General features: G+C 44.8%; 1 protein-coding gene and 1 non-coding gene across 2 annotated transcripts in view; one reads left to right on the forward strand and one right to left on the reverse strand.

Moving 5' to 3' along the window:
* The first annotated feature begins 735 nt into the window (after positions 1-735).
* TRNAT-UGU (transfer RNA threonine (anticodon UGU)) lies at positions 736-808 on the forward strand. Its single transcript has one exon. It is a non-coding gene; the product is annotated as a tRNA-Thr (tRNA).
* Positions 809-3137: 2329 nt separating this feature from the next.
* The window catches only part of HHIPL2 (HHIP like 2), a 33856-nt gene continuing 16440 nt past the window's right edge, over positions 3138-20553 (reverse strand). The window contains 8 exon segments of the mRNA XM_054630322.2: positions 3138-3216; positions 5561-5645; positions 7095-7237; positions 7591-7717; positions 8990-9183; positions 9185-9325; positions 9668-9811; positions 10914-11551. Of these exon segments, the coding sequence (XP_054486297.2) occupies positions 3138-3216; positions 5561-5645; positions 7095-7237; positions 7591-7717; positions 8990-9183; positions 9185-9325; positions 9668-9811; positions 10914-11551 (1551 nt within the window).

Below are 20553 nucleotides of genomic sequence, written 5' to 3' on the forward strand. Positions count from 1 at the left end.
CAAAGGATTAACCCTTAAAAGCAATAGCCTGTTGCATATTCATCCACTTCATACATGACGCATAAATTCCATTCAAATACAGGATTCTGTCTGGTCATCGTCAACTTCTTCCTCCGAATCCTAACAGCACCTTCGAGGCGGGAAGAAGTTCATTTCTTCTGATAAGAGGGCAATAAATTCTTTTTCTCTGAAAGATTTAGGTGTCCTGTGGCTGCTATCTCGCTGCGAGTCCTTTCTTTAAAAAAAGTATCCTACATAGCATCGTTTCTATTTTAACAATTTTTATAGCCTAAAACTATATTTAACACAGTACTTAAGAGAATTAATACAGCATTACTTTCTAAAACAACACATATAATCATTTTAATATTTGTGAAAAGCCAATCATAAAATACATGCATTTTTCACACTCTCCAAGGCACGTCCACCTTCAATCCGTGGTAGGTGCGCCCACCCCCTCATCAACACGGGAAAGGCCTCCCGTCACCCTCGTGTAACGCCGAGGGCGGGGGGGCGCGGGAGCTGGATTCCCTCCCCCGCCAAGGGCAGCTTTTCCCCGGAGGACCTCAGAGGCTCAGCTCAGGCCTGGGGGTGTTGCAGGTGCGGCGCCCACAGACGGCTCCAAGGGGCTGCCCGGGGCCAAACCCCGGCGGAGGGCAGGGACCCCGCAGCACCGCGGGGGGAGGCTGCCTCGCGTAGGGACATGGGTTGTCAGCAGAAAGGCTTCAGCCGTGTGGCTCCATAGCTCAGTGGTTAGAGCACTGGTCTTGTAAACCAGGGGTCGCGAGTTCGATCCTCGCTGGGGCCTCTAGAGGTTTTCGTGCTACTATTTTACTTAACTGTTGTTTCTCCCCTAACCGACCTGGGGGGTTCCGGGAAAAGCGAGCGGCGGGGGTCGCCTTTTGCACGGCGCCTACAGAGGGCGGCGGTGGGAGACGACCGAAACGTCGGAGCTCCAAACTGACGACGTGGGCTCGGCTGCCTCCGGGGATAGGAGCGCAAGGGCGGTCCCAGCTCCGCTTCTCAAATCAATCATTTCCTGGATCTGAACACCGGAGTTGTTACGGCGCCGGATTGTTCTACGGGTTGTCCATCGCGTAGAATCTGGAGTCGCAGGATGGTTCCTGCCTGTGGCTCGGCTCTAACGCGCAGTTTTGGGGGGGTTTGCTTGGCTTCTAGTGCTTTGATTGTGTTGGTGTTTCAGAGTTGCTGGACATTTCCAGCCCTTACTGGACCCTATGAAAGCTGCAGGTGAGCCTTACCTTGAAAAAATATTCATAGTATAATTTAGACTGGAAGGGACTTTAAAGATCATCACATTCCAAGCCCATGCCATGGCCAGGGACACCTTCCACTAGACCACGTTGCTCAGAGCCCCATCCAACCTGGCTTTGAACACTTCCATGGATGGGACATCCACAACTTCTCCGGGCAACCTTTGCCAGTGCCTCACTGCCCTCACAGTGAAGATTTTCTTCCTAATATTTAATCTAAACCTCCCCTCTGTCAGTTTGAAGCCTTTTGCCCTTGTCCTGTCACTACCTGCCCTTATAAAAAGTCCATCTCCAGCTTTCTTGTGGGCCTCCTTCAGGGACTACAAGGCTGCTATAAGATTTCCCCAAGATTCTCTCATAGTAGAAGTGCTCCAGCCCTCTGAGCATCTTAGTTGTCCTCCTTCAAAATATAAAATCTAATTACATTGTCTGAAAGACAACTATTCTTGAAACACACTTTTCCCTGCATTTCAGCTAAATGACAAAAAAAAAAAAAAATAAAGGTGGGGTAACTGACATGTCTATTCTATATTCTTCAAGAGAAGATTAAAGTCCTGAAATTTAGAGTCAGATTTATTAAACAGTCATACACATCCAAATCTTACCAGAATGTCCACCACAGGCTCTCATAACCACTTATGTCAGAAAAGGACATCACAGCAGGATTTGGAAGCTGGTGCTGTTAAAGTTTAATGTTCAATAGAACATATGTAGAGACTGCTAACACTGCCATTAATAGGGACACACCTGGGAGCACGGCATAACAAGTCAGCCAAAATCTCTTTCATTTGGTCACTATTCAACACTTTTGTTTCACCATTTTATAAGCTACTTGCTTTTTCTGGGACATCACTGAGCTTCAAAAGCTATTTTGCTTGTCTTCTTCACTTTTACCTTAGGTAGGGCTGCTTTCTTTGGAAGAACCTCCTTGATTCTGGCTAGGTGGGAGCTCTTCTCTTTTGGCAAAGGTGGTGCTGGTGCAGTTCTGGATTTGTGTCCAGTCTTCTTTCCCTTGTGAGGTTTAGCCTCAGCTTTGATTCTCTGTCTCTACCAGATGGAGCTGGTTTTCCTGTTGATGCTTTTACTTTGGTGGATGTGGTCTTTTTGCTTTCTTATAAGAAACTCTTGGGGTGGCTGCAGTGAGGGTAGAAGGTTTTTTTGAAGGCATGGTTCTTGAAGGTTCATTTAGCAGCTCAAGGACAGTCTCTGAGTAAAGTAATTAACATGGTTTAGCCTTCCTGCTTTAAGGCAAAAGGCTTATTCAGAGATATGATTGAGAGAAACACTTACTAGACCTATAGTCAAGAAAAAGAGCTGAAATTATGCAAGAAGAAATGCATACTATAAACCTCTCTTCTTCCATCAAAAGACCCTTGTTTTTCTTGGAAATAAAATTATTGATTTTAGAAATTATGAATGTGTTATTTAAGGAAAATTACTTCCAGACAGAATGTAATAAAATCTTGCACACTTCTCTAGTAGACTTAAAAATATTAATTGTTCAAAATACACTAATATCTGGAAATCCCTGACAAAATAATATCAACTTGCTAAACATTGGTTTCTACTCAGGATGTAACTCCTGCCCCAGCTGCATGGGACTTAAAGAAAGAACGCAGCTTGGAAAAAGGAAGATTGAAAACTTAGGGGAAAAAAAATAATCAGGGACTGGGGTTAAGCAAAGGCACAGCATCAAGTAGACAGCAGAACCTGTGTTTGATTATCACATAAATGTGATAACCAACCTTCGGGATTGCTCCTGCTCAGTAGTTGTTAAGACTCCTGAAGGTTTCAATCACATGCCTGTAAGTTTGTGTATATGTTTTTTTTCTCATTAAAATCAAAGCCTGACAACTTACTTGCTCATGGAAGAAATGGTATCCGTTTGCTCTTTGTTTTCATTGGAACAGGCTTGTATTTACACTTCCCTGGTGGAGCTCTCCTTGGAAAACAGAAAGGCAGATGCAGGCATCTGAGAGATTGTTAGGGAAGTTTATTTATTCCATAGGCACACACCAATTCCCTGTTCTCATTTGCCTCTGGTGGAAGAGGCATGAAATCACTTTAGGCACCTGAATGCAGCACAGGTGGAATTCAAGAGGCTGACACAGGGCTGGCAAGCCATAAAATCCCTGTCCCAACAGCAGCTGGTGAACGTGACTTTCACTGGGATTTTCTTTGGATACAACAGTGCTGCAGCAAGAGGGGTGATAAAGGAGAGGAACAGGCACAGAGGGAGGGAAGCACAACTACAAAGAAATGTGTCTGTGTTCCTCTCCTCTGTCCCCTGACAACTCCCCACAGTACAAAAGCACCAAAACAAAAACCAACTGAACACATATTCCCTGAGGTAAAGATGTTGCACATTAAGTGACAGGAAGAGAGGTACAAAGAACCACAACACACCTGTGTTCTCTGTTACCCACCAAGAGAACTGCTGTAGGACAAATAAGAGCAGGTTCTTCCAATTTGGCATGCTTGACAGCACCAAACAAAGCAAAGCATGACCTAAGGCATCATATTTTCTTGTGATTAGCATTCTCCTTCAGACAATCGCAAGAGCCAAGTGCTTCCTCTACACCACTTCAATTTTTTTTTAAAGGTTACTTAAGCAGAGTTGCAGGTATTGCTTGTGGGGCTTTTTCCCTTCATCTCTCTCCTCTCTGATTTTAAAATTACATTCTAACTCATTTTCTCTCTGCTCGGGACAGAAGGAATTTGGTGCCACCCTGCTGTCTCCAAGAGTACTGCTGCAGAGGCAAGCTAAAGTGGGGACAAAGGGCACTGCTGCCATCAGCTTTCCTGGCAGGTTTCTTGGGAAGTCTGAGTTGCCATCAGGCACATGACAGCGGCCCTGGAAATGTTTTGGAAGCAAGAGTTTGTATGGCTTGCTGTCCGTGCCAGTGAACTTCCTGCCATGTGGGTAGGAGACAGGGAATGCTGGATTCACTGCCTGGGACTGTGCCCAGCAGAGAAGCCAGCTATCGCCAGGAAAAATCCTATAAACAGCAGTAAAATCAAAGGAGAAAGGTTCATGAGGAGACCAGAGTCACTCCAGGAGCTGGAGGTGTCAGGACTGTGCTCCAGAGCCTGCTCAGGCTTCAAGGAGCTCTGCACAGCCTGCACACGCCTGCAAAGTGCAAACAGGCCAGGGCAGAGCTGACACAGCCCCATCCAGGCTAAGGCAAACAAGGGGAACTGGAAAATGCAGGAAAAGATTTTAAGAGCCAAGGGAGTAAGTGCCTGGTCCTGTTCTAGAAGTGATGGACACAAAGCTTCAAAAGCACAGGGTCTTCATGACACATTAAGGAGTGGCATACAGACAAAAAAGATATATTTGTTTTGATAAATAGATCCTGCTCAAGCTCTTGATGTTTATGCATGGTCATATATATATATATATATATATATATATATATATATTTTTTTTTTTTTTTAGTCCCTCACAGTAAATGCACTTCCTGGCAGATGATAAGCTATTAAATGCAGAAATCTCCTTGAGAAGTAAAAGATTCAAGTTCTGTTCCCATCACCTTGGTACATAGTTTGAGTTAACAACCTAGCTTTGGATCTAACTTCTCAAGAAAACACAGTTTGTTTTCTTCATTTTGTGAATGTCCAAGATCTCTGCAAAAGCACAAACACATTTGTACTGTATCTGTTCTACAGAGTGATTTGAAACCATTTAATGTTTTTTAGCAAAATGGGAAAGCTAGGGAGGCAAAAAAAAACCTATAAGTGTGCTTATTGTTCTAAAAACAGACTTTAGCAGGTATAACTGTTTGATGGGGAAAAACATTTTGCTTGGAAAAACTCAGGATTAGGCTCCAGTTATTATTTGAGCACTGCATGAACCACCAGGTTTCTCTCATCTTTGTAAAGAAAACTGTGGAGTGCTATTTATTTTTTATTTATACTAATGTGCATCATAGATACTTGATATAATGAACCTAAAAGATATGGACTGTCCGTTTTAAGTCATTGCTTTGCTGTAATTCAGATATACAACCAAGGAAACTTTCTTTTAATCCTTAACTCTCCCAGATCTTCAAGGAATTTGAACTCTATTTCCTATTTCTCTGTGCACAGATATGATGAGTGAGGAACAAATTCACTCAAAACTGATTAAAGTTGCACCAGAGGTACAGTGTGTAAACAAAACCCAAGGACTGGATGCAGATGTCAGTGATTTTGTATCAGTAGTACTTGGTATTCTTTTACTGTGATAGCTGGAGAGTGGTAACTATAGAAGAATTTAGCATGGAAATACATCTTTAATTACAAACCTTGCAGGATCGATGAGCTTGTAGAGCGATCCACGTGGTGTATAGGCACTGGGATAAGAAGTAGACATAAAATACAGTTCACCACCTAAATGGAAGTGAAAAAAGAAAACTGGTCTTAGATTCAAGTGCCCAAGCTGGATCCCAGTTCTCCATTTCCCTCTTTCCTGGCTTTTCAGTAATTCATGTAGTCAGAAAAGGAAACTCCTTCAGTTACCCCCTCAGCCATGCCTTATGTTCAAGAAATGGCTTTGTTCTCACCCTGCCCTGTGCCAGTGGGCTCCCAGAAACACCAAATGACCTCCTGGCTGCAGCAGGGTTCCACACAGAACCAGCAGCTCTCTTTCAGGCAGCACCTTCATTACCTCACCTCTGTGGCTCTGTAAAGGTTGCTTTCCTCTGTATAAATAGATATTTCTTAAAACTTGTTTGTACCAAAGAAGCAGCCAGAAACTACAAATAGAGGGGAAGACCACACAAAAAATATATTTTCCATTTCATAATCATACCAAAAAGGAAAAAATTCAGCAAGAGCTACATTAGTTAATCTGTGGAAGACAGAAACTTCTCATTTCTGTCTGGTAACTGGAAGACAAATGCTCCTTGTGCCTTCCCTTCAGCACTCACTAGAACAATATCCAGGGGAAAAGGAAATTAGAGTATCTTGCAAGAGGCAAAGCTGTTGTTGTCTTTCAAACTACATAACACCATGTTGGTTTCTAAAAGGCCACCAAAAGAAGAGACATTTCACATTCACTCACTCCATATGTTAGAACAGTTAAAAACTGTACACATTTTACAGCAAAGCCTGCATCTCCATGCAGCTCTGACAGAATATGCTAGGCAGAAAATCTAGGATCTTTTCCTGGCAAGCAAATCTCTTTTCTGCTGAATGATCAAGTGCTAAAATGCACCTGTGCTTTCCAAAAACTTGCAGCTTCTTTTTGTATTACATAGCTCTGTCAGGAGGCTGTAGAAAAGCAAACATTCATGTTCATTGATACTTCCACCTTGGTGGGAGATCTGGTCCTTGTGACCTTAGTAGTGTCCCATGTGCTGAGGCCTTTACTTTTAAATGAGTGGCTTTCCTGATCCCCAAATAAAGTCCTGGTCTATGATCCACAGTGTGAATTGTGGATTGTTGTGAATAAGACTGAGGAATTTATACTAAGGAAGCAGGAGAAGTTCAGAGAAGCTCTAAGAACTCAAGTGAGGATGGGATGGTATAATGAAAAAGTGAACTGCATTGATATGGTCTTTTGATTAGTGAAAGAGTACAAAAGACCAACAATAAAAGGAAAGTTTCACATGAGATTCGGTTTCTTGAGCTTTTCATCAACCTGATCTGCAACAACTTCACAGGGCAGGAGACCTCCCTCAGCCACAGACCAGCCCCCATGCTGAGCCAGCCATAAACCTCTCAGCACTGCCTGCTCTCCAGGCACCCCTCAGGAACCACAGAACTTTGCACATTTTCCATACAGTAGAGAACAGATTGTACAGTTTCCATTGAAAGTGTGGCCAGCACGATACCCACCTGCTTCATCCTCAGCAAAGGAGATGATGAATTTGCTGTAGGAACTGATCATTCCAGGGAAAGCACAAGCTGTTGTACTGCCAACACAGATATCCTGCTTCTTCCACTTATTTGTCTTATCTTCCTGTAAAGCCATAAGTTGACTAGATGAAAAATAAACCCCTGTGTTTTATGTCTCCATCATCAAAATTAGTTCCTGTCAAAATCATGCATTACTGAAACAAAAAAAGCAGTCAGTGAAGACTGTGACTGTTGGCTGGATTTTGGAGAAACAGACCTGAACAAAAGCAAACTTATCCTAAGGATTCTGAAATGGAGGAAGTTTAAATTCCAGCAAAAATGTTGTTGTAATAGTCAAACACAGAACTTACTCTATATCCAAGTTTCTCATCCACTCCAGCCCAAAAGGTTTTGGGATGGTCCAATAAACTTATTTGCCCAGAAAAGGAAAATGTGGGTATAGAATGGGAGCTGCAGAGGAAACAATCAGACTCACTTGCTCAGGAAATCACCAAAAATATAAAGGCCATTCAAGTTGGGTGATTCACATCCCCTGTAGACAAAGCCTCCAGGAACTGACTTGCCCACACTGCAGCCATATGCAAATATTGGCAGAATGTCATCTGTCAAACACACAGAAATACAAAGTAAAAAAGTTTACTTTCAGAGAGCATCAAAAAGCAGTTGCTCAATGACACTGACAGGTACAAAAATTACTAGAAGGACCAATACAGTTTAACATTAGTGAAATTTCAGTGGTAATTAAGCAGTTTACTCTGGGACAGAACAGATCCAGGGGCTTTAAGGACCTCTCTGTGTAGTTGCTTATCAAGGCTTAGTCATGATGAGCTTCCATAAGACAAAAACCAAGATTCTCTACATCAAGAAGCAATGCAGGAAGGCATCAGCCTGCAGCAAGTGTTATCTTATTTATATGTGACTGTACCAGTCACTTTAGCAGGGATCATCTTTACCAATTCCAGTATTTTTAGAGAAGGGAAAAAGATCAAAACTGTAAGTGAGCTCAACATCTTCATGGGTTCACTGACACAACACAGAGCATGAGTGTGAAATGAGTGTGCTCTCACCATTTTATGTCATGAGACTTGTAAAATAAAGACTCTGCCTCTGGCAATGTTAAAAGAATTCAGTCCTTTCTCATATTGAATTATCAGATTCCACAGAATTTTATTCTTGTCCTCACTTTTTTCTCTGCATTAATGTCAATAATACATACTCTACACTTGTCTTCTCATCCAATTGTTCCAGAAACATCTGCAGGACCTTGAGACCAGGTGTCTTCACCAAACAGCTGAAGGAACATTATTATACTACTCAGTTTTTCTACCATGCTTTTGCCAAGAGCTTTGCAAAGACCACCAATTTCTGTTTTTTAAAGGCAGCAAGTGTGTTTCGTCCATCACACCCACAGTCAGACCCAGAGCACAGCTTTTGGGCATTCTGCTGCAGCACTTTGCTGGCTGGGACACACTACATCTGTCACAGGTTTGGTTCAGGATTTCAGCATCAGCCTGGTCCTCTGTCCTTAGCCACAGTCATGGCTCAGAGCTTCTGGAGAAAACACAGTATCACTTTCTACTTAAATAAAATCCATTGTCCTCCTGGCTTTACTGGGAAAACTGTCCACAAAAGATACAGGCTTTGAATTTAAACACCTTGTCCAGTGTAGTGTGGGGCAGAGAACTCCCTGCATAAGTAGAGCAACATTCCATAGCAATACAGCAGGGCTGGGGAAAAGGGATTTCTGATCTTAAAAAGCAGACGAATTCCATTTAATATACAACACTGGATTATTTAGCTTCACTGAAAAAACAGTGCTATAGTCCACTAAATATACACATATAGTAATCTTCTACAAGAAAGTTCTTCCTTACCCATGGAGGAGTTGTGGCAAAGCTTTGTGTCATAGCATTCAAATCCCTCCTTTGCTCTCCAGCTATAGTTCCCTCCTTTAACAATGAGGTTGAGGTTGATTTCCTCAAACCTGTTCTACCCAACATCCCCACAGAATATCCTCCCTCTTCCCTTTTTTGTGATAGGGTCCCCTCTGTCCACTGCACAGCACCATATTCCTGACTCCATAGGCATAAACCTCTGGGCAGGCTTTGGGATCAGACATGAATGGATTATCAGGAGGGATGCGGTTAGGCTTTCCATCAGGGTTTCTTCCATCCACATCAATCCTCAACACTTTCCCCAACAAAGTGCTCCTAAAGGCAGAAAAAAGAAACCACAGCATGAGAGCCATCTGAAAACACAAAAATTCCCTTCTTCTCCTTGCCCATTTTCAAAGGATATATTATCTGCCTAGAAGAAATAAACCAGAGGCAGGTATGTCTTGCAACCCACTTAAGCAAGAAAACTCTCTTTTCTCTAAACAACTTGACTTTAAACATCTCAAATGTTCATTTTTGAAATACTGCTTTGGACAGATTTGCAGATGCATAAGCATTTTCAGGAAGCACTCTTACTCTATTCTTCCACATTTTCTCCTTTCCAAACCTTGTATCTTGGTGAACACGCTCAAAGCTTTCACCTGCCCTCCTACTTACTTGTTCTGAGCATTCCCAAATTTTCCAAAAGGGTCTCCAGCTTTCCCTCCATCTCCTGTGAATACATACAAATAGCCATCCACACCAAAGAGCAGCTGCCCACCATTGTGATTTGCAGCTGTTTCCTCAAGCTCCAGGAGAAGCCTTTAAAAAAAAAAAAAAAAAAAGTAAGAACTAGCTTTTATCTTAGCATGGGTCAGGGCAAGTGCCCACATGACTGATAAATAAGAGTATAGTACTGTCATGAAACACCCTCTTCTACAGTACAAACCTCATAGGGCAGATGTTAATTCCATAATGAATTAAAGGCTGTTACTACTCTTTAGAAGACAAGAGTACAAGATGGAGAGAGAAGACAACCTTATTTCTGAGTCTTTTCAATCCATTTTAGTTTTCTGTGTGACCTTGAGCCAACCTGATTCTGGTAGTTCCATAGCAGGCCAGTTACACACCTGAACCAGAATGACTAGGAATGCGCAGGTTCTGCCAGTGGAAAGAATCATACCATCACAAACTGACTTGAGTAGGAGAAGACTTAAAAATCATCAAGTTCCAACCCCCTGCCATGGGCAGGGACAAATTCCACTAGACCAGGTTGCTCAGAGCTCCATCTATCCTGGCCTTGAACACTTCCAGGGAGGGAGCATCCACAACTCCTATGGGCAACCTGTGCCAGTGCCTCACCATGCTCTTCATAATACCTAATCTAAACCTTTCCCCCTTGTCCTGTCACTACATGCTCTTGTAGATGGACTCTGCCCATCTTTCTTGTAGGCTCCCTTCAGGTACTGGAAGGCTGCAATGAGGTCACCCCAAAGCATTTTCTTTCCTAGGCTGAACACTCCCAATTCTCTCAGCCTGTCCTTATAGGAGAGGTGCTTCATTCCTTTGATGATCTTAGTGGCCTCCACTGAACTCTCCAACAGATCTGTGTTCTGTGCTGGGGACCTCAGAGCTGGATGTAGTACTGCAGTTGGGACCTCCTGTAAGTGAAGCAGAGGAGCAGAATCCCTTCCCTTGGCCTGCTGCCACAAATCTTTGGATGCAGCCCAGGATATGTTTGGCTTTCTCAGCTGCAAGCTCACATTGCTGGATTATATCCAGCCCCTCACCTACTAGCACCCTCAAGTCTCCCTTGGCAGGGCTGCTGTCAATCCCCAGCCTGTGTTGATACTGGGGGTTGAACAGGGACAGAGAAAAACGATTTCTCATCATGGCATACAGTAGCATTCAACATAAACTTTACCTTTCAGAGCTTGAGTCAATTTTGTTGGCATCAGATGCCAAAACCTTCAATTCACTGATCCTGATCTTTTCCACTCAGTTCTTAGCCATGTGTGAGTAACAGATATAAAACCCCCCATTGTCCTTCTGCTTGGGGTGGAAGCCCCTCTTATCCCCTAGCCATGGGGTAGCCAGCACTAGGCTCTGAATATCCAGGAATGGCTCCTCCAGCCAGCTGCCATTGGGTAGGTACACCCAGACAAGGCCCAGCTGCTCGGCTATGAAGACGCAGTGGGTCCCGTCAGCAGTGCAGGCAATCAGCACTGGGTTCCTCAGGCCACTGGCAACCTCAGCCAGGCACAGCTGGACACAGCCCCCACACTCCTCCAGCACCAAGCCCAGGCTGCAGCTCAGGGACGAGTTCTGCAGCACCTGGGGGAAACAGTAGTCCTCATCCTGGAGCTGCAGGAGGCTGCAGAAGTGGGTCCTGTTCGTCTTGCAGCACTCCTGGATGTGCTTGTCACCAGTCAGCAGGCAGATGGCAGAGTAGCAGTGGAGGTGAAACTCAGAGCAGTAGTCAATACAAAGTCCTGGGAGGCTTCTCAGCGGGGTCTGTGGGTTTTCTGCATCATAGAGATGTGCAGCATATGGAGAACATTCATAGAAAATAAAGGAAACTAAAGATGTGGCTGTGGACACTCATCCAGGAATAGCTGAGACCAGAAGGGGAGCAAAGTGGTTAATAAAATGAAAAATTATCAATGCAGACAACATAAAGTCACCTATGAAGTGCAGCTGTTAAAAGTCACTCAGAATATGGCCAAAATGGACTTCAACATCAGTAGTAGTTTCCTTTATCAAAGCACAGTCAGCTACATGTAAATCCTTCCCAACAGAAGTACAAATGTGGAGGTTGTGGATTTTCCATTCAGTAAGGTGGGACTGAGCAGTCCAAGGGGGAGATGATCAGAGCAGGGAAACAGTCTAACAGAGCTCTGGAAATATCACAAATGACACTGAGAAGATGGAAAAGGCTCACTTTCCCACAGAAAAAAAATGAGGGAGTATCAGATGAAGGCAATAGGAGCCAGGTTAAAAAAAGCAAGTGAAACGCTGCCAGAAGAGGCTGTAGCTGCTAAAGATGTACATTGATTAAATATACAGGCTAAATTAATCTGATACATGCACGGTATTACTGAAGCAGACTGTAGGTGAGATTTAAAACTGATTCAAGTATGTAAATACCATCTCATGCAATTCCTGTAGATATTGACTCTACCTCTGATCATCAGGAAAAAAATACTGCAGGCAACATTTTCATGTGTTACAGATCTAAAATTATGTTCCTTCGAATACCTTTAAGTGTTTAGCTGTGTAAAATGTAGGATAAATTTTGAAAATCAAGCATTGTGTTTGAATTTGTACCTAAATTTAAACTCATCTTGTGAACATTCTGGGCCAGAACTTCTGTAAAATGTTTCCATTAAGATCCCACCTCTATTTTAATCAGCACAAAGTTGCAGAACTTAAAGCAGAAGAGGCTACATTCTACAGAAAAATTATGTTGCTTGTTTTCATGCCAGCAGCCCAAAATCAATTTATCCAGAACTTTTATTTGATGGAGATGGAAGAGGGCAAGTACATGTACAGTCCAGGAATGTAACTATTACATTAGTAACTTTTCTGCCTCGTTAAACAAGTTAGCTTCTGTTATAAAAGATCAACAAAAAGCCAAATTAATGAATGCAAAAGATTTTATTTTCGCAACCAAAATATGGTCCTCAAAACCACAGTCAAAGAGACAGCATTGAGCCCGGGATCAGCTCTGGGTGAACCTAGATCTGACCTCTATCGTACCGGATCTCCCCCATTCACAAATGCCATCTCCAGCGGGACTGTTTTATACAGTTTTTTATGCCTGAGGCAGAGGTGCCCCAATTTCTTTTGTAACCCTGCATATGTATGAACGTTTCTTTCACTGTGCAGGGCTGGACAATTGCTGTTTCCTGGGTAATGGCAGGTGCTGATCATGTCAGGGGGTGTATTCAGATGTATGTTTCTCGAGGACTTCGGGTATCTTAATTGATGATATCTATCAAGTGCTGGTTGTCCTTGGGTGTTCCCTGATGGTTCCGGGGGAAGCCCATCTCCGTGCCAGCCATGTTCTTTTATTAGTTAATGAGGCATTCTTCTCCTGCAGCCACCAGGAGTTTCCTAATTCCAGTGTGGTAATCTGTCTCCAGGTTGTCCGTGGTCAGAGGCTTGCTGGATGTTAAATTAATTTTACAATTTTTATTTTATACATCTTCCCCTTAAGAATTAATTACTTTACATTACATATTACACTTGTTTAAACAGAATTTTAAAATCTGGGCAGTTATACAAGCATTGAAATTAATTTTTTTTTTGTCTAAGTAGCAGCCTTTCCAGGATATCTAATACGAAGACTACAGACCCTGATTCCAAACTTCACAAGCAAGTTGTTCTCTTTGCTCACAGCAACACCCAGGAGTTTTTGCCCAGAACAGGTATCACTTGTAAAGAGTAAAGCCCCTGAATCTTTTGGATGGTGTAGGAGGTTTCTCACTTTTCATTGCTGCCATTTGGTTACCAGAAAGCAGCACAGAATGACCTGGTTTCTGGTGCTTCCACATCACATCTGCAAGGAATCTGTCCCTCTTCCTAAACCTAAACTCTTCAGCCTTGCAAAGGGGAGCCAAGTCCCCCAGGCCTGTCCTTGCAGTCTGACCCCAGTCCCAGCTGGCAGAACCAAACCATTCCTTGTTGCAGCATGTCAGGGTGGTAGAAACACTGCAGCCTTCTTGAAACATCTCCTTCAGAAGCCTCTCAGAGTAAGGCCACAAGAGCAGCCATTTCAAGTCCATGCACACACACATGCCATAGATAGCTCAGCAGAGGAAAGACAGGAAGGATCTTTGCATGATATATTGCAGTGAGGGTTTACTGCATCCACCACGCCAAAGGGACAAGAGACAAAAGACTAAACCATGTGGTCTGCATGACTTAAGAATGGGGTCAGTGACCAGTAACCTGAGGGCACAGGGGCTGACAAAGGGCAGAGCAAAGGGCAGCAATCTGTAGGGGGGAGGAGGGATGAATAATTGGAGTGGGCAGTGTCAACTGGCCAATGGGAGAGGCAATCTAGTGTAGATTGGCAGTAGTGCTGCAGAGCACCATGGGCTGAGTCCCCTCTAGCAGCACAGATGGGCAAAACTCTATGATATATTCTTCCAAGGCAAGGCCCTGGGGATTCCCCTGAGGGGGAAGCACCGCAACTCCCTTGTTTTTTCTTACTATGAAAACTTCCCCATTGGATCTCTGCAGACACTTAACTAAACAGGAAAACATAAGTAAAAACAATGATTACAACCCAAAAATTCCTTAAACAAACGATGAAACCCACCCTGTCAACCCCCATTGTCCAAAAAGTTCATTGATGTAAACTGAGTTCTTAACTTTTAACTGAGTAAACTGATGTAAACAGAGTTCTTCTTAATTTTACTTGCTCCTTCAGCTTCTGGATATTTGCGTGGATAGATGCTGAGTATGTGAAAAATGCCAATCACTTGTTTTTAAAATTTTAAAAGTTTAATAATAATAAAATGGTTATAAAAATAGCAATATAATTAGAGTAATAATAATTTGAACAATTTGGATTAGGACAATATGAGACAATAAAAACAAAGAGTTATGGACTTCTGGGTACCTTTATCTGGGCAAAATAAGCCTAAAAAAGGACACCCGTTAACAGAGGATTAACCCTTAAAAGCAATAGCCTGTTGCATATTCATACACCTCATACATGATGCATAAATTCCATTCAAACAAAGGATTCTGTCTGGTCAGTGTCAGCTTCTTCCTCTTAATCCTCACGGCATATTCAAGGCTGAGCGGGGTGGGAAGAAGTTAGTTTCTTCTGATAAGACAGCAATAAATTATTTTTATCTGAAAGATTTAGGTGTCCAGTGGCTGCTATTTCCGTGCAAATCCTTTCTTTAAAAAAGTATCATTCATAGCATAGTTTCTATTTTAACATTATGTTATAACATAAAACTATATTTAACATACTACTTGAGAAAATTAATACAGCATAACTTTCTAACATAACACATATAATATTCATTTTAATATTTGCAAGAAGCCAATCATAAAATACACATTTTTCACAAGTACAAAGAAAGGTTAAAGCAGTACATCTTTTCAAAGTTTTGACAGCTATGTCCAAGGGTGAGCAGTGAAAAGTCTATTGCTGCTTGGTTTTATAATGATACATGCATAGTGTTATTAGCATTTGTTAGCAGCTCACTCAATGCTTAGGGTGTACCATTGTTTTGCTTACTTAGCTAGCACCTTTAATTCTCTTAGCATTTATTGAGTTTTTGTAGGAGCAACCCCAGGGGCCAATACTGAGGCTGCTATTTTCTTTTTTTCTACCTCAAGAGTCAATTTCAGTTTTGCAGTCAGATTTAAACTGATGGACAAATCTGCTGTGCTTAATTTTTTGGTCACAAATTATGGCAAAGTCAGGTGCTAGCATAGCAGGCTTCCCCAAAGTTACAGGGTGTTTTGGCCATGGAACCGTTTATTTGCTGGTGGGGAGTAAGATTTCAAAGAGGCTGTATAATTTAGTAAAGAGTGAGTATTTGCAAATTTCAATTTCATAGATTTGTTACGTCCAAAGTACATAGAGAGACAAAATTGTATTTAATTACACGAGTGCTGCACATCTCTTAGGAAGGCTGTTAGAGGCTTCTGCATCTTTGCTTTTCAACAGCTCTAAAGACTCGTTATTCTTCAGACAAAATTACTTGGATTTTATAACTATCCTTATAAAAAGGAGGCACTGTTGAGCTATTAGGATATAACAGAATTTTGAAAACTGAAAGCATTCTTAAAATCTCACAAGAAATAGCTATTAAAAAAGCTGGTTTTTTTGTTGGGGTTTTTTTTATTATTATTATTATTTGTGTGTGTTTGAGCAATTGGATGTTGGTATATATCCTTACATGAAATTCACACATATAAAACAAGGAGTCTTATACACTTATGAAGTAGTGGAGGGACATTTTCTTTGATGAACATCTGTGAATACAGTCTTTTTCTTTCTTCCATGCCACATGAGCTTGGGTTTTTTTGCAGTCTCGGAGGCTCAGGAGAAGGGTCTTTGGGTGCTGTATTTGGCTGTTCGATGCACCTCTTAATGCTTATGCCTGTAGATACTGAAGCATACACTGTCTCCGAGGTTATTGATGGGGAGGGGTTATTGATATCTGAAATGGGTGTGTTTTGATCAGGGTCAGTCTCACTTCCAGCATGGGAACCGGGAGTGACCAGATTGGAGAGGAGTGGGGGCACGGTGCCGGCAGGGGAAAAGAACCCAGCCTGGCAGCGGCGGCCACAGGACCCACAGCATCTGAGACGGACAACATGGGAGCCGAGCCAGCCACAGGCAGAGCGGAGCTTGGCTCTAGAGGGACAGGAAGATCAGATGCAGGCCCAGGGCCAGGAGGACACAGAGCAAAGGCAGGCAGGGGTGGAGCGGGACAGAGAACGGGCCCTGTGCCCCCCCACCAGGGGAGTGAGGAAATTTGAGAGGCAGGGGCAGCTTCATTAACAGGTGATGGGAGACAGGACAGGTGATTAGAAGAACTGGAGGAGAGAAACAGGAGGGGGGAGGTGCCACATGGGTGAAGTCCGCGGGGCAGGAGACGGGCCCACTCCGCAGGTACAGGCCTCACCGCGGGAGGGACTGGCCCCGCGGGAACGGGGTAGGCAGCGGGGTAGCTAGGCACCGCGAGGAGGATGGGCACGGGGCCAGAACCTGCTGCGGGGGTAGTGGTCTGAGGTAGAGGAGGGGAAGGGAAGGGAGGATCCCAGACGCTGTGTTGTGTGCTAAGGTGGGAAAACCATGCGCCACAGCATTCAAACTGGGAGATCCGGCCATGTAGCAGGTGCCATCTTGTCTAATAGGTGTGCATGGATGGAGCAGTGGCCGGTGAAAAGTGAAACGCCCAGGCTAGATAAGTGTCCAGCCAACCTCCAGCCAGTAAGGCACTTCCCCAACCCGGAGTCAGGGCTTTGTGCCCAAGGCGATGTCAAGCCTTGCGGACGTGTGGCCGCAGTAAAGAGCTCCGAAGTCGCAGGATGAAATGAAGAGGCGACCCTCAGTTTCTTCGGGGGGGTGGTTTTATTGGTAGGGAAACGTGCAGGTTCGGTGGAAGAAGCTGAGAGCCCCGAGGCAGGGAAAAAGCCTCGGTTTTACAGAGGGTGGGAGGGGTGAAAGATAGCAAATCAGAGAGGGATACATTAAGGATTGGCATGATCGGAGAACCCATCAAACACAGTTGCGGGAGGGACCCTGGCCCCTAACCCAATCACTCGACACCCTGGCCCGAACTCTCTAGAAAAAGAGGCAGGGGTGTCGAGTGACAGGCAGGCTGCCAGGGGTGGGGAACAAGAAAGATACATTTGGTAACCAAGACAACTGGGGAGGGGTTTGGGGATTGACACAAACTGGTAACAGGCCAGGACTTTCTGAGAGAACAATGGAGGGAAAACTGAACAAGCATAAAACACACCACAACATCTCCCCCTTTTTCGTTTAAAAATAAAAGAACTGTAAGGGCAAACACTGTCCATTGGGGGAAAACCAAAAACAAACAAGAAACAGACATAAGGAATGACTCTGAATCAGGTCCTGCCCGGGGCAGGGAGAGGGTTAAACTGGGAGTGGCTCCATCCCTGGGAGCTTCCGCCGCCGCCGCCAACATGCCTCCTTGACCTGTTCTACGTTTTCTGCTCTCAGAGTCTTCCCAGGGCGGAAGGGCTTGACCCACTTAGCGGGGATCCACCTCGGACCTGAGGGGGTGGACACGCAAGCGTATCCCCTTCCCCAAGTCACGAGATCGAAAGGCCCTTCCGTTTTCCAGGTCTCCGGATCCTTAATCAGGACAGGAGGCCTGGCCCTGGCCTGCAGCTGCTCATGTCTCCCGAAATGTCGCACAATAGGCGGATTGAGATTTTCGAAAGAACAGTTTAGGAAGTTAATGGTAAAAAGCGCCTTCGCGAGACGGATATGGGGGGACTCCACCTTCACGGCCACTCGTTGTTGTTCTAGAACTCTTTTTAGGCTCTGGTGGGTCCTTTCTACCACGGCTTGGCCTGTCGGGGAATAGGGGATGCCGGTCTTATGCTCTATTCCCCATTGCTGCAGGAAGCTTCGCAGCTCCCTGGATTTATACGCCGGGCCATTGTCTGTTTTCAGGACCTTGGGGATGCCCAGGACAGCGAACGCTTGAACTAGATGTTTTTCACAATCTGCTGCCTTTTCCCCTGTGTGGGCAGAGGCATAGACTGCGCCGGAGAAGGTATCCACTGAGACATGTACGAATTGCAGACGGCCAAAGGCAGGGATGTGGGTAACATCCATCTGCCACACCTCGCAACTAGATAGACCTCTGGGGTTAGCTCCCAAGGGTATTGTTGGGAGCTGGTGGGACTGGCATTGGGGACATGTAGCCACGATCGCCTTGGCCTGTTCGCGTGTAAGATGGAATTGTCGAACAAGGCCAGGGGCGTTCTGATGAAATTGCTGGTGGCTGATCTTGGCCTGACTGAACAGATCAGGGAGTGGGGCAGCTTGAACAGGAGCGGCAAGGGCGTCAGCACGCCTATTGCCTTCCGCAATAAACCCAGGCAAATCGGTATGTGACCTGACATGCATCACATAAAAGGGTTGCTCTCGGTGGGAGACTAAGTTCACAAGCTTAGAGAGCAAGTTAAACAAAGAGATGTTTGATACCTCCTGTAAAATTGCATTTTCGGCTCTGGAAACTACACCCGCGACATAGGCTGAATCAGTGACCAAATTGAATGGTTCAGAGAACCTCTCAAAGGCTCTGACGACTGCGTCCAACTCAGCAACTTGAGGTGAACCTTCCACCTCGGTGACATCTGCCTCCCACCGCTGAGTCTGAGGATCCTTCCAAGTCATCACTGACTTGTGGGATGCTCCAGACGCGTCTGTAAAAACTGTCAAAGCCTTCAGAGGGGTTCTACTCTGAACTGATTTTATAGACAGTGTGAATTCCTGATTGAATAATTTGTGGGCCGGCCGATCTACTGCAATTTGGCCGGTGTAGCTGTCCAAAGCCAGTTGAAGCATCTCATTTGTTTCCAGAAGGTTATCAATCATCTTTCTTTTTAGATGGCCTGAATCGAATTTTAAAGGAATGTGGATGCAGTCAAAGTCACAACCTGCCAACTCTCTGATCCGCGATCTAGCCTTTCTGATCAATTCTGCCACCAGCTCGGCTGGCTGCGTCATCCTTTTGGACCTGTGATGGCTGAGGAACACCCACTCTATGATTAAGAGGGGATCCCCCGAGCCCCGGTCCTTGCCCTTGATGGAATCATCCCACTGGAAAATCACCCCATGGAGGTGTGGCAGCTTACCTAAAACAATGAATTTAAATGGCAGGCCCGGGTGATATCTGTGGGCCTGCCTGGCCGAGATGGAGTTTTGGATCTTCTCCAGCGCTGTCTGGGCCTCTGGGGTAAGGGACCTTGGAGAACTAAGCTCTTCTCCCCCTTTCAATAAATTGAAAAGGGGGGCTAGGTCTTCTGTTGGAATGCCTAGCCAAGGCCTTACCCAATTCAAGGACCCACACAGCTGGTGGACATCTGCCAGGTTTTTGATGTTAGTTTTAATAGCCAATTTTTGCGGAACAATGGTCCGCTTCGTTATTTCCAGGCCCAGGTACTTCCAGGGTGGCATCTGTTGAATCTTATCTTGCTGGAGCTCGAACCCTGCAACAACCAATGCATCGATTGTTAGGTCAAGCGCGTGGGTAAGTAGGTCGTTGGTCGGAGCGCACACTAGGATGTCATCCATATAATGGTAAATGATGGTGTCTTTGGTGGCTGCACGTACTGGGGACAGCAAGGAGGCGACGTACCATTGGCAGATCATCGGGCTGGCCTTCAGGCCTTGCGGAAGAACTCGCCAATGATAGCGCTTGCTTGGGGCTTCACGGTTGATGGCAGGAACCGTGAAGGCGAAACGCGGAGCATCGTCCGGGTGTAAGGGAATTTGGAAAAAGCAATCTTTTATGTCAATCACGACCAAATTCCAATTTTGGGGGAGCATCGTTGGGGATGGCATCCCTGGTTGGAGAGGCCCCATATCTTCAATGATGTTGTTAATTTGGCGGAGGTCGTGAAGGAGCCGCCACTTATCTTTGTTGGGCTTTTTGATAACGAACACTGGGGAGTTCCACTCTGACATGGTCTCCACCAGGTTGCCCTTGAGTAGCTGCTCCTTAACAAGCTCATTGAGCGCCGCTAATTTTTGCTTGTTGAGCGGCCACTGCACTACCTGTACTGGTTTATCAGATTTCCAATTCAGTTTCCAGGTAGGGCGCTCATCAGTGACCGCTGCCCGAAAAACCTGGGGAGCTGCTGGGAGGTCAATTCGGGCTCCCCACTGGGCCAAGAGGTCTCTCCCCCACAGGGGTTCCGTGTAATCTAATACGAACGGGCGCACTGAAGCCAATTGCCCATCCGGCCCCGTAATTTGTACAACGCTCTTTGATTGACGTGCCAATTGTAAACCCCCGACACCTCGGACGTGGCCAGGCGCG

Source organism: Agelaius phoeniceus, chromosome 3, assembly GCF_051311805.1.
Source record: "Agelaius phoeniceus isolate bAgePho1 chromosome 3, bAgePho1.hap1, whole genome shotgun sequence".
Classification (NCBI taxonomy): domain Eukaryota; kingdom Metazoa; phylum Chordata; class Aves; order Passeriformes; family Icteridae; genus Agelaius; species Agelaius phoeniceus.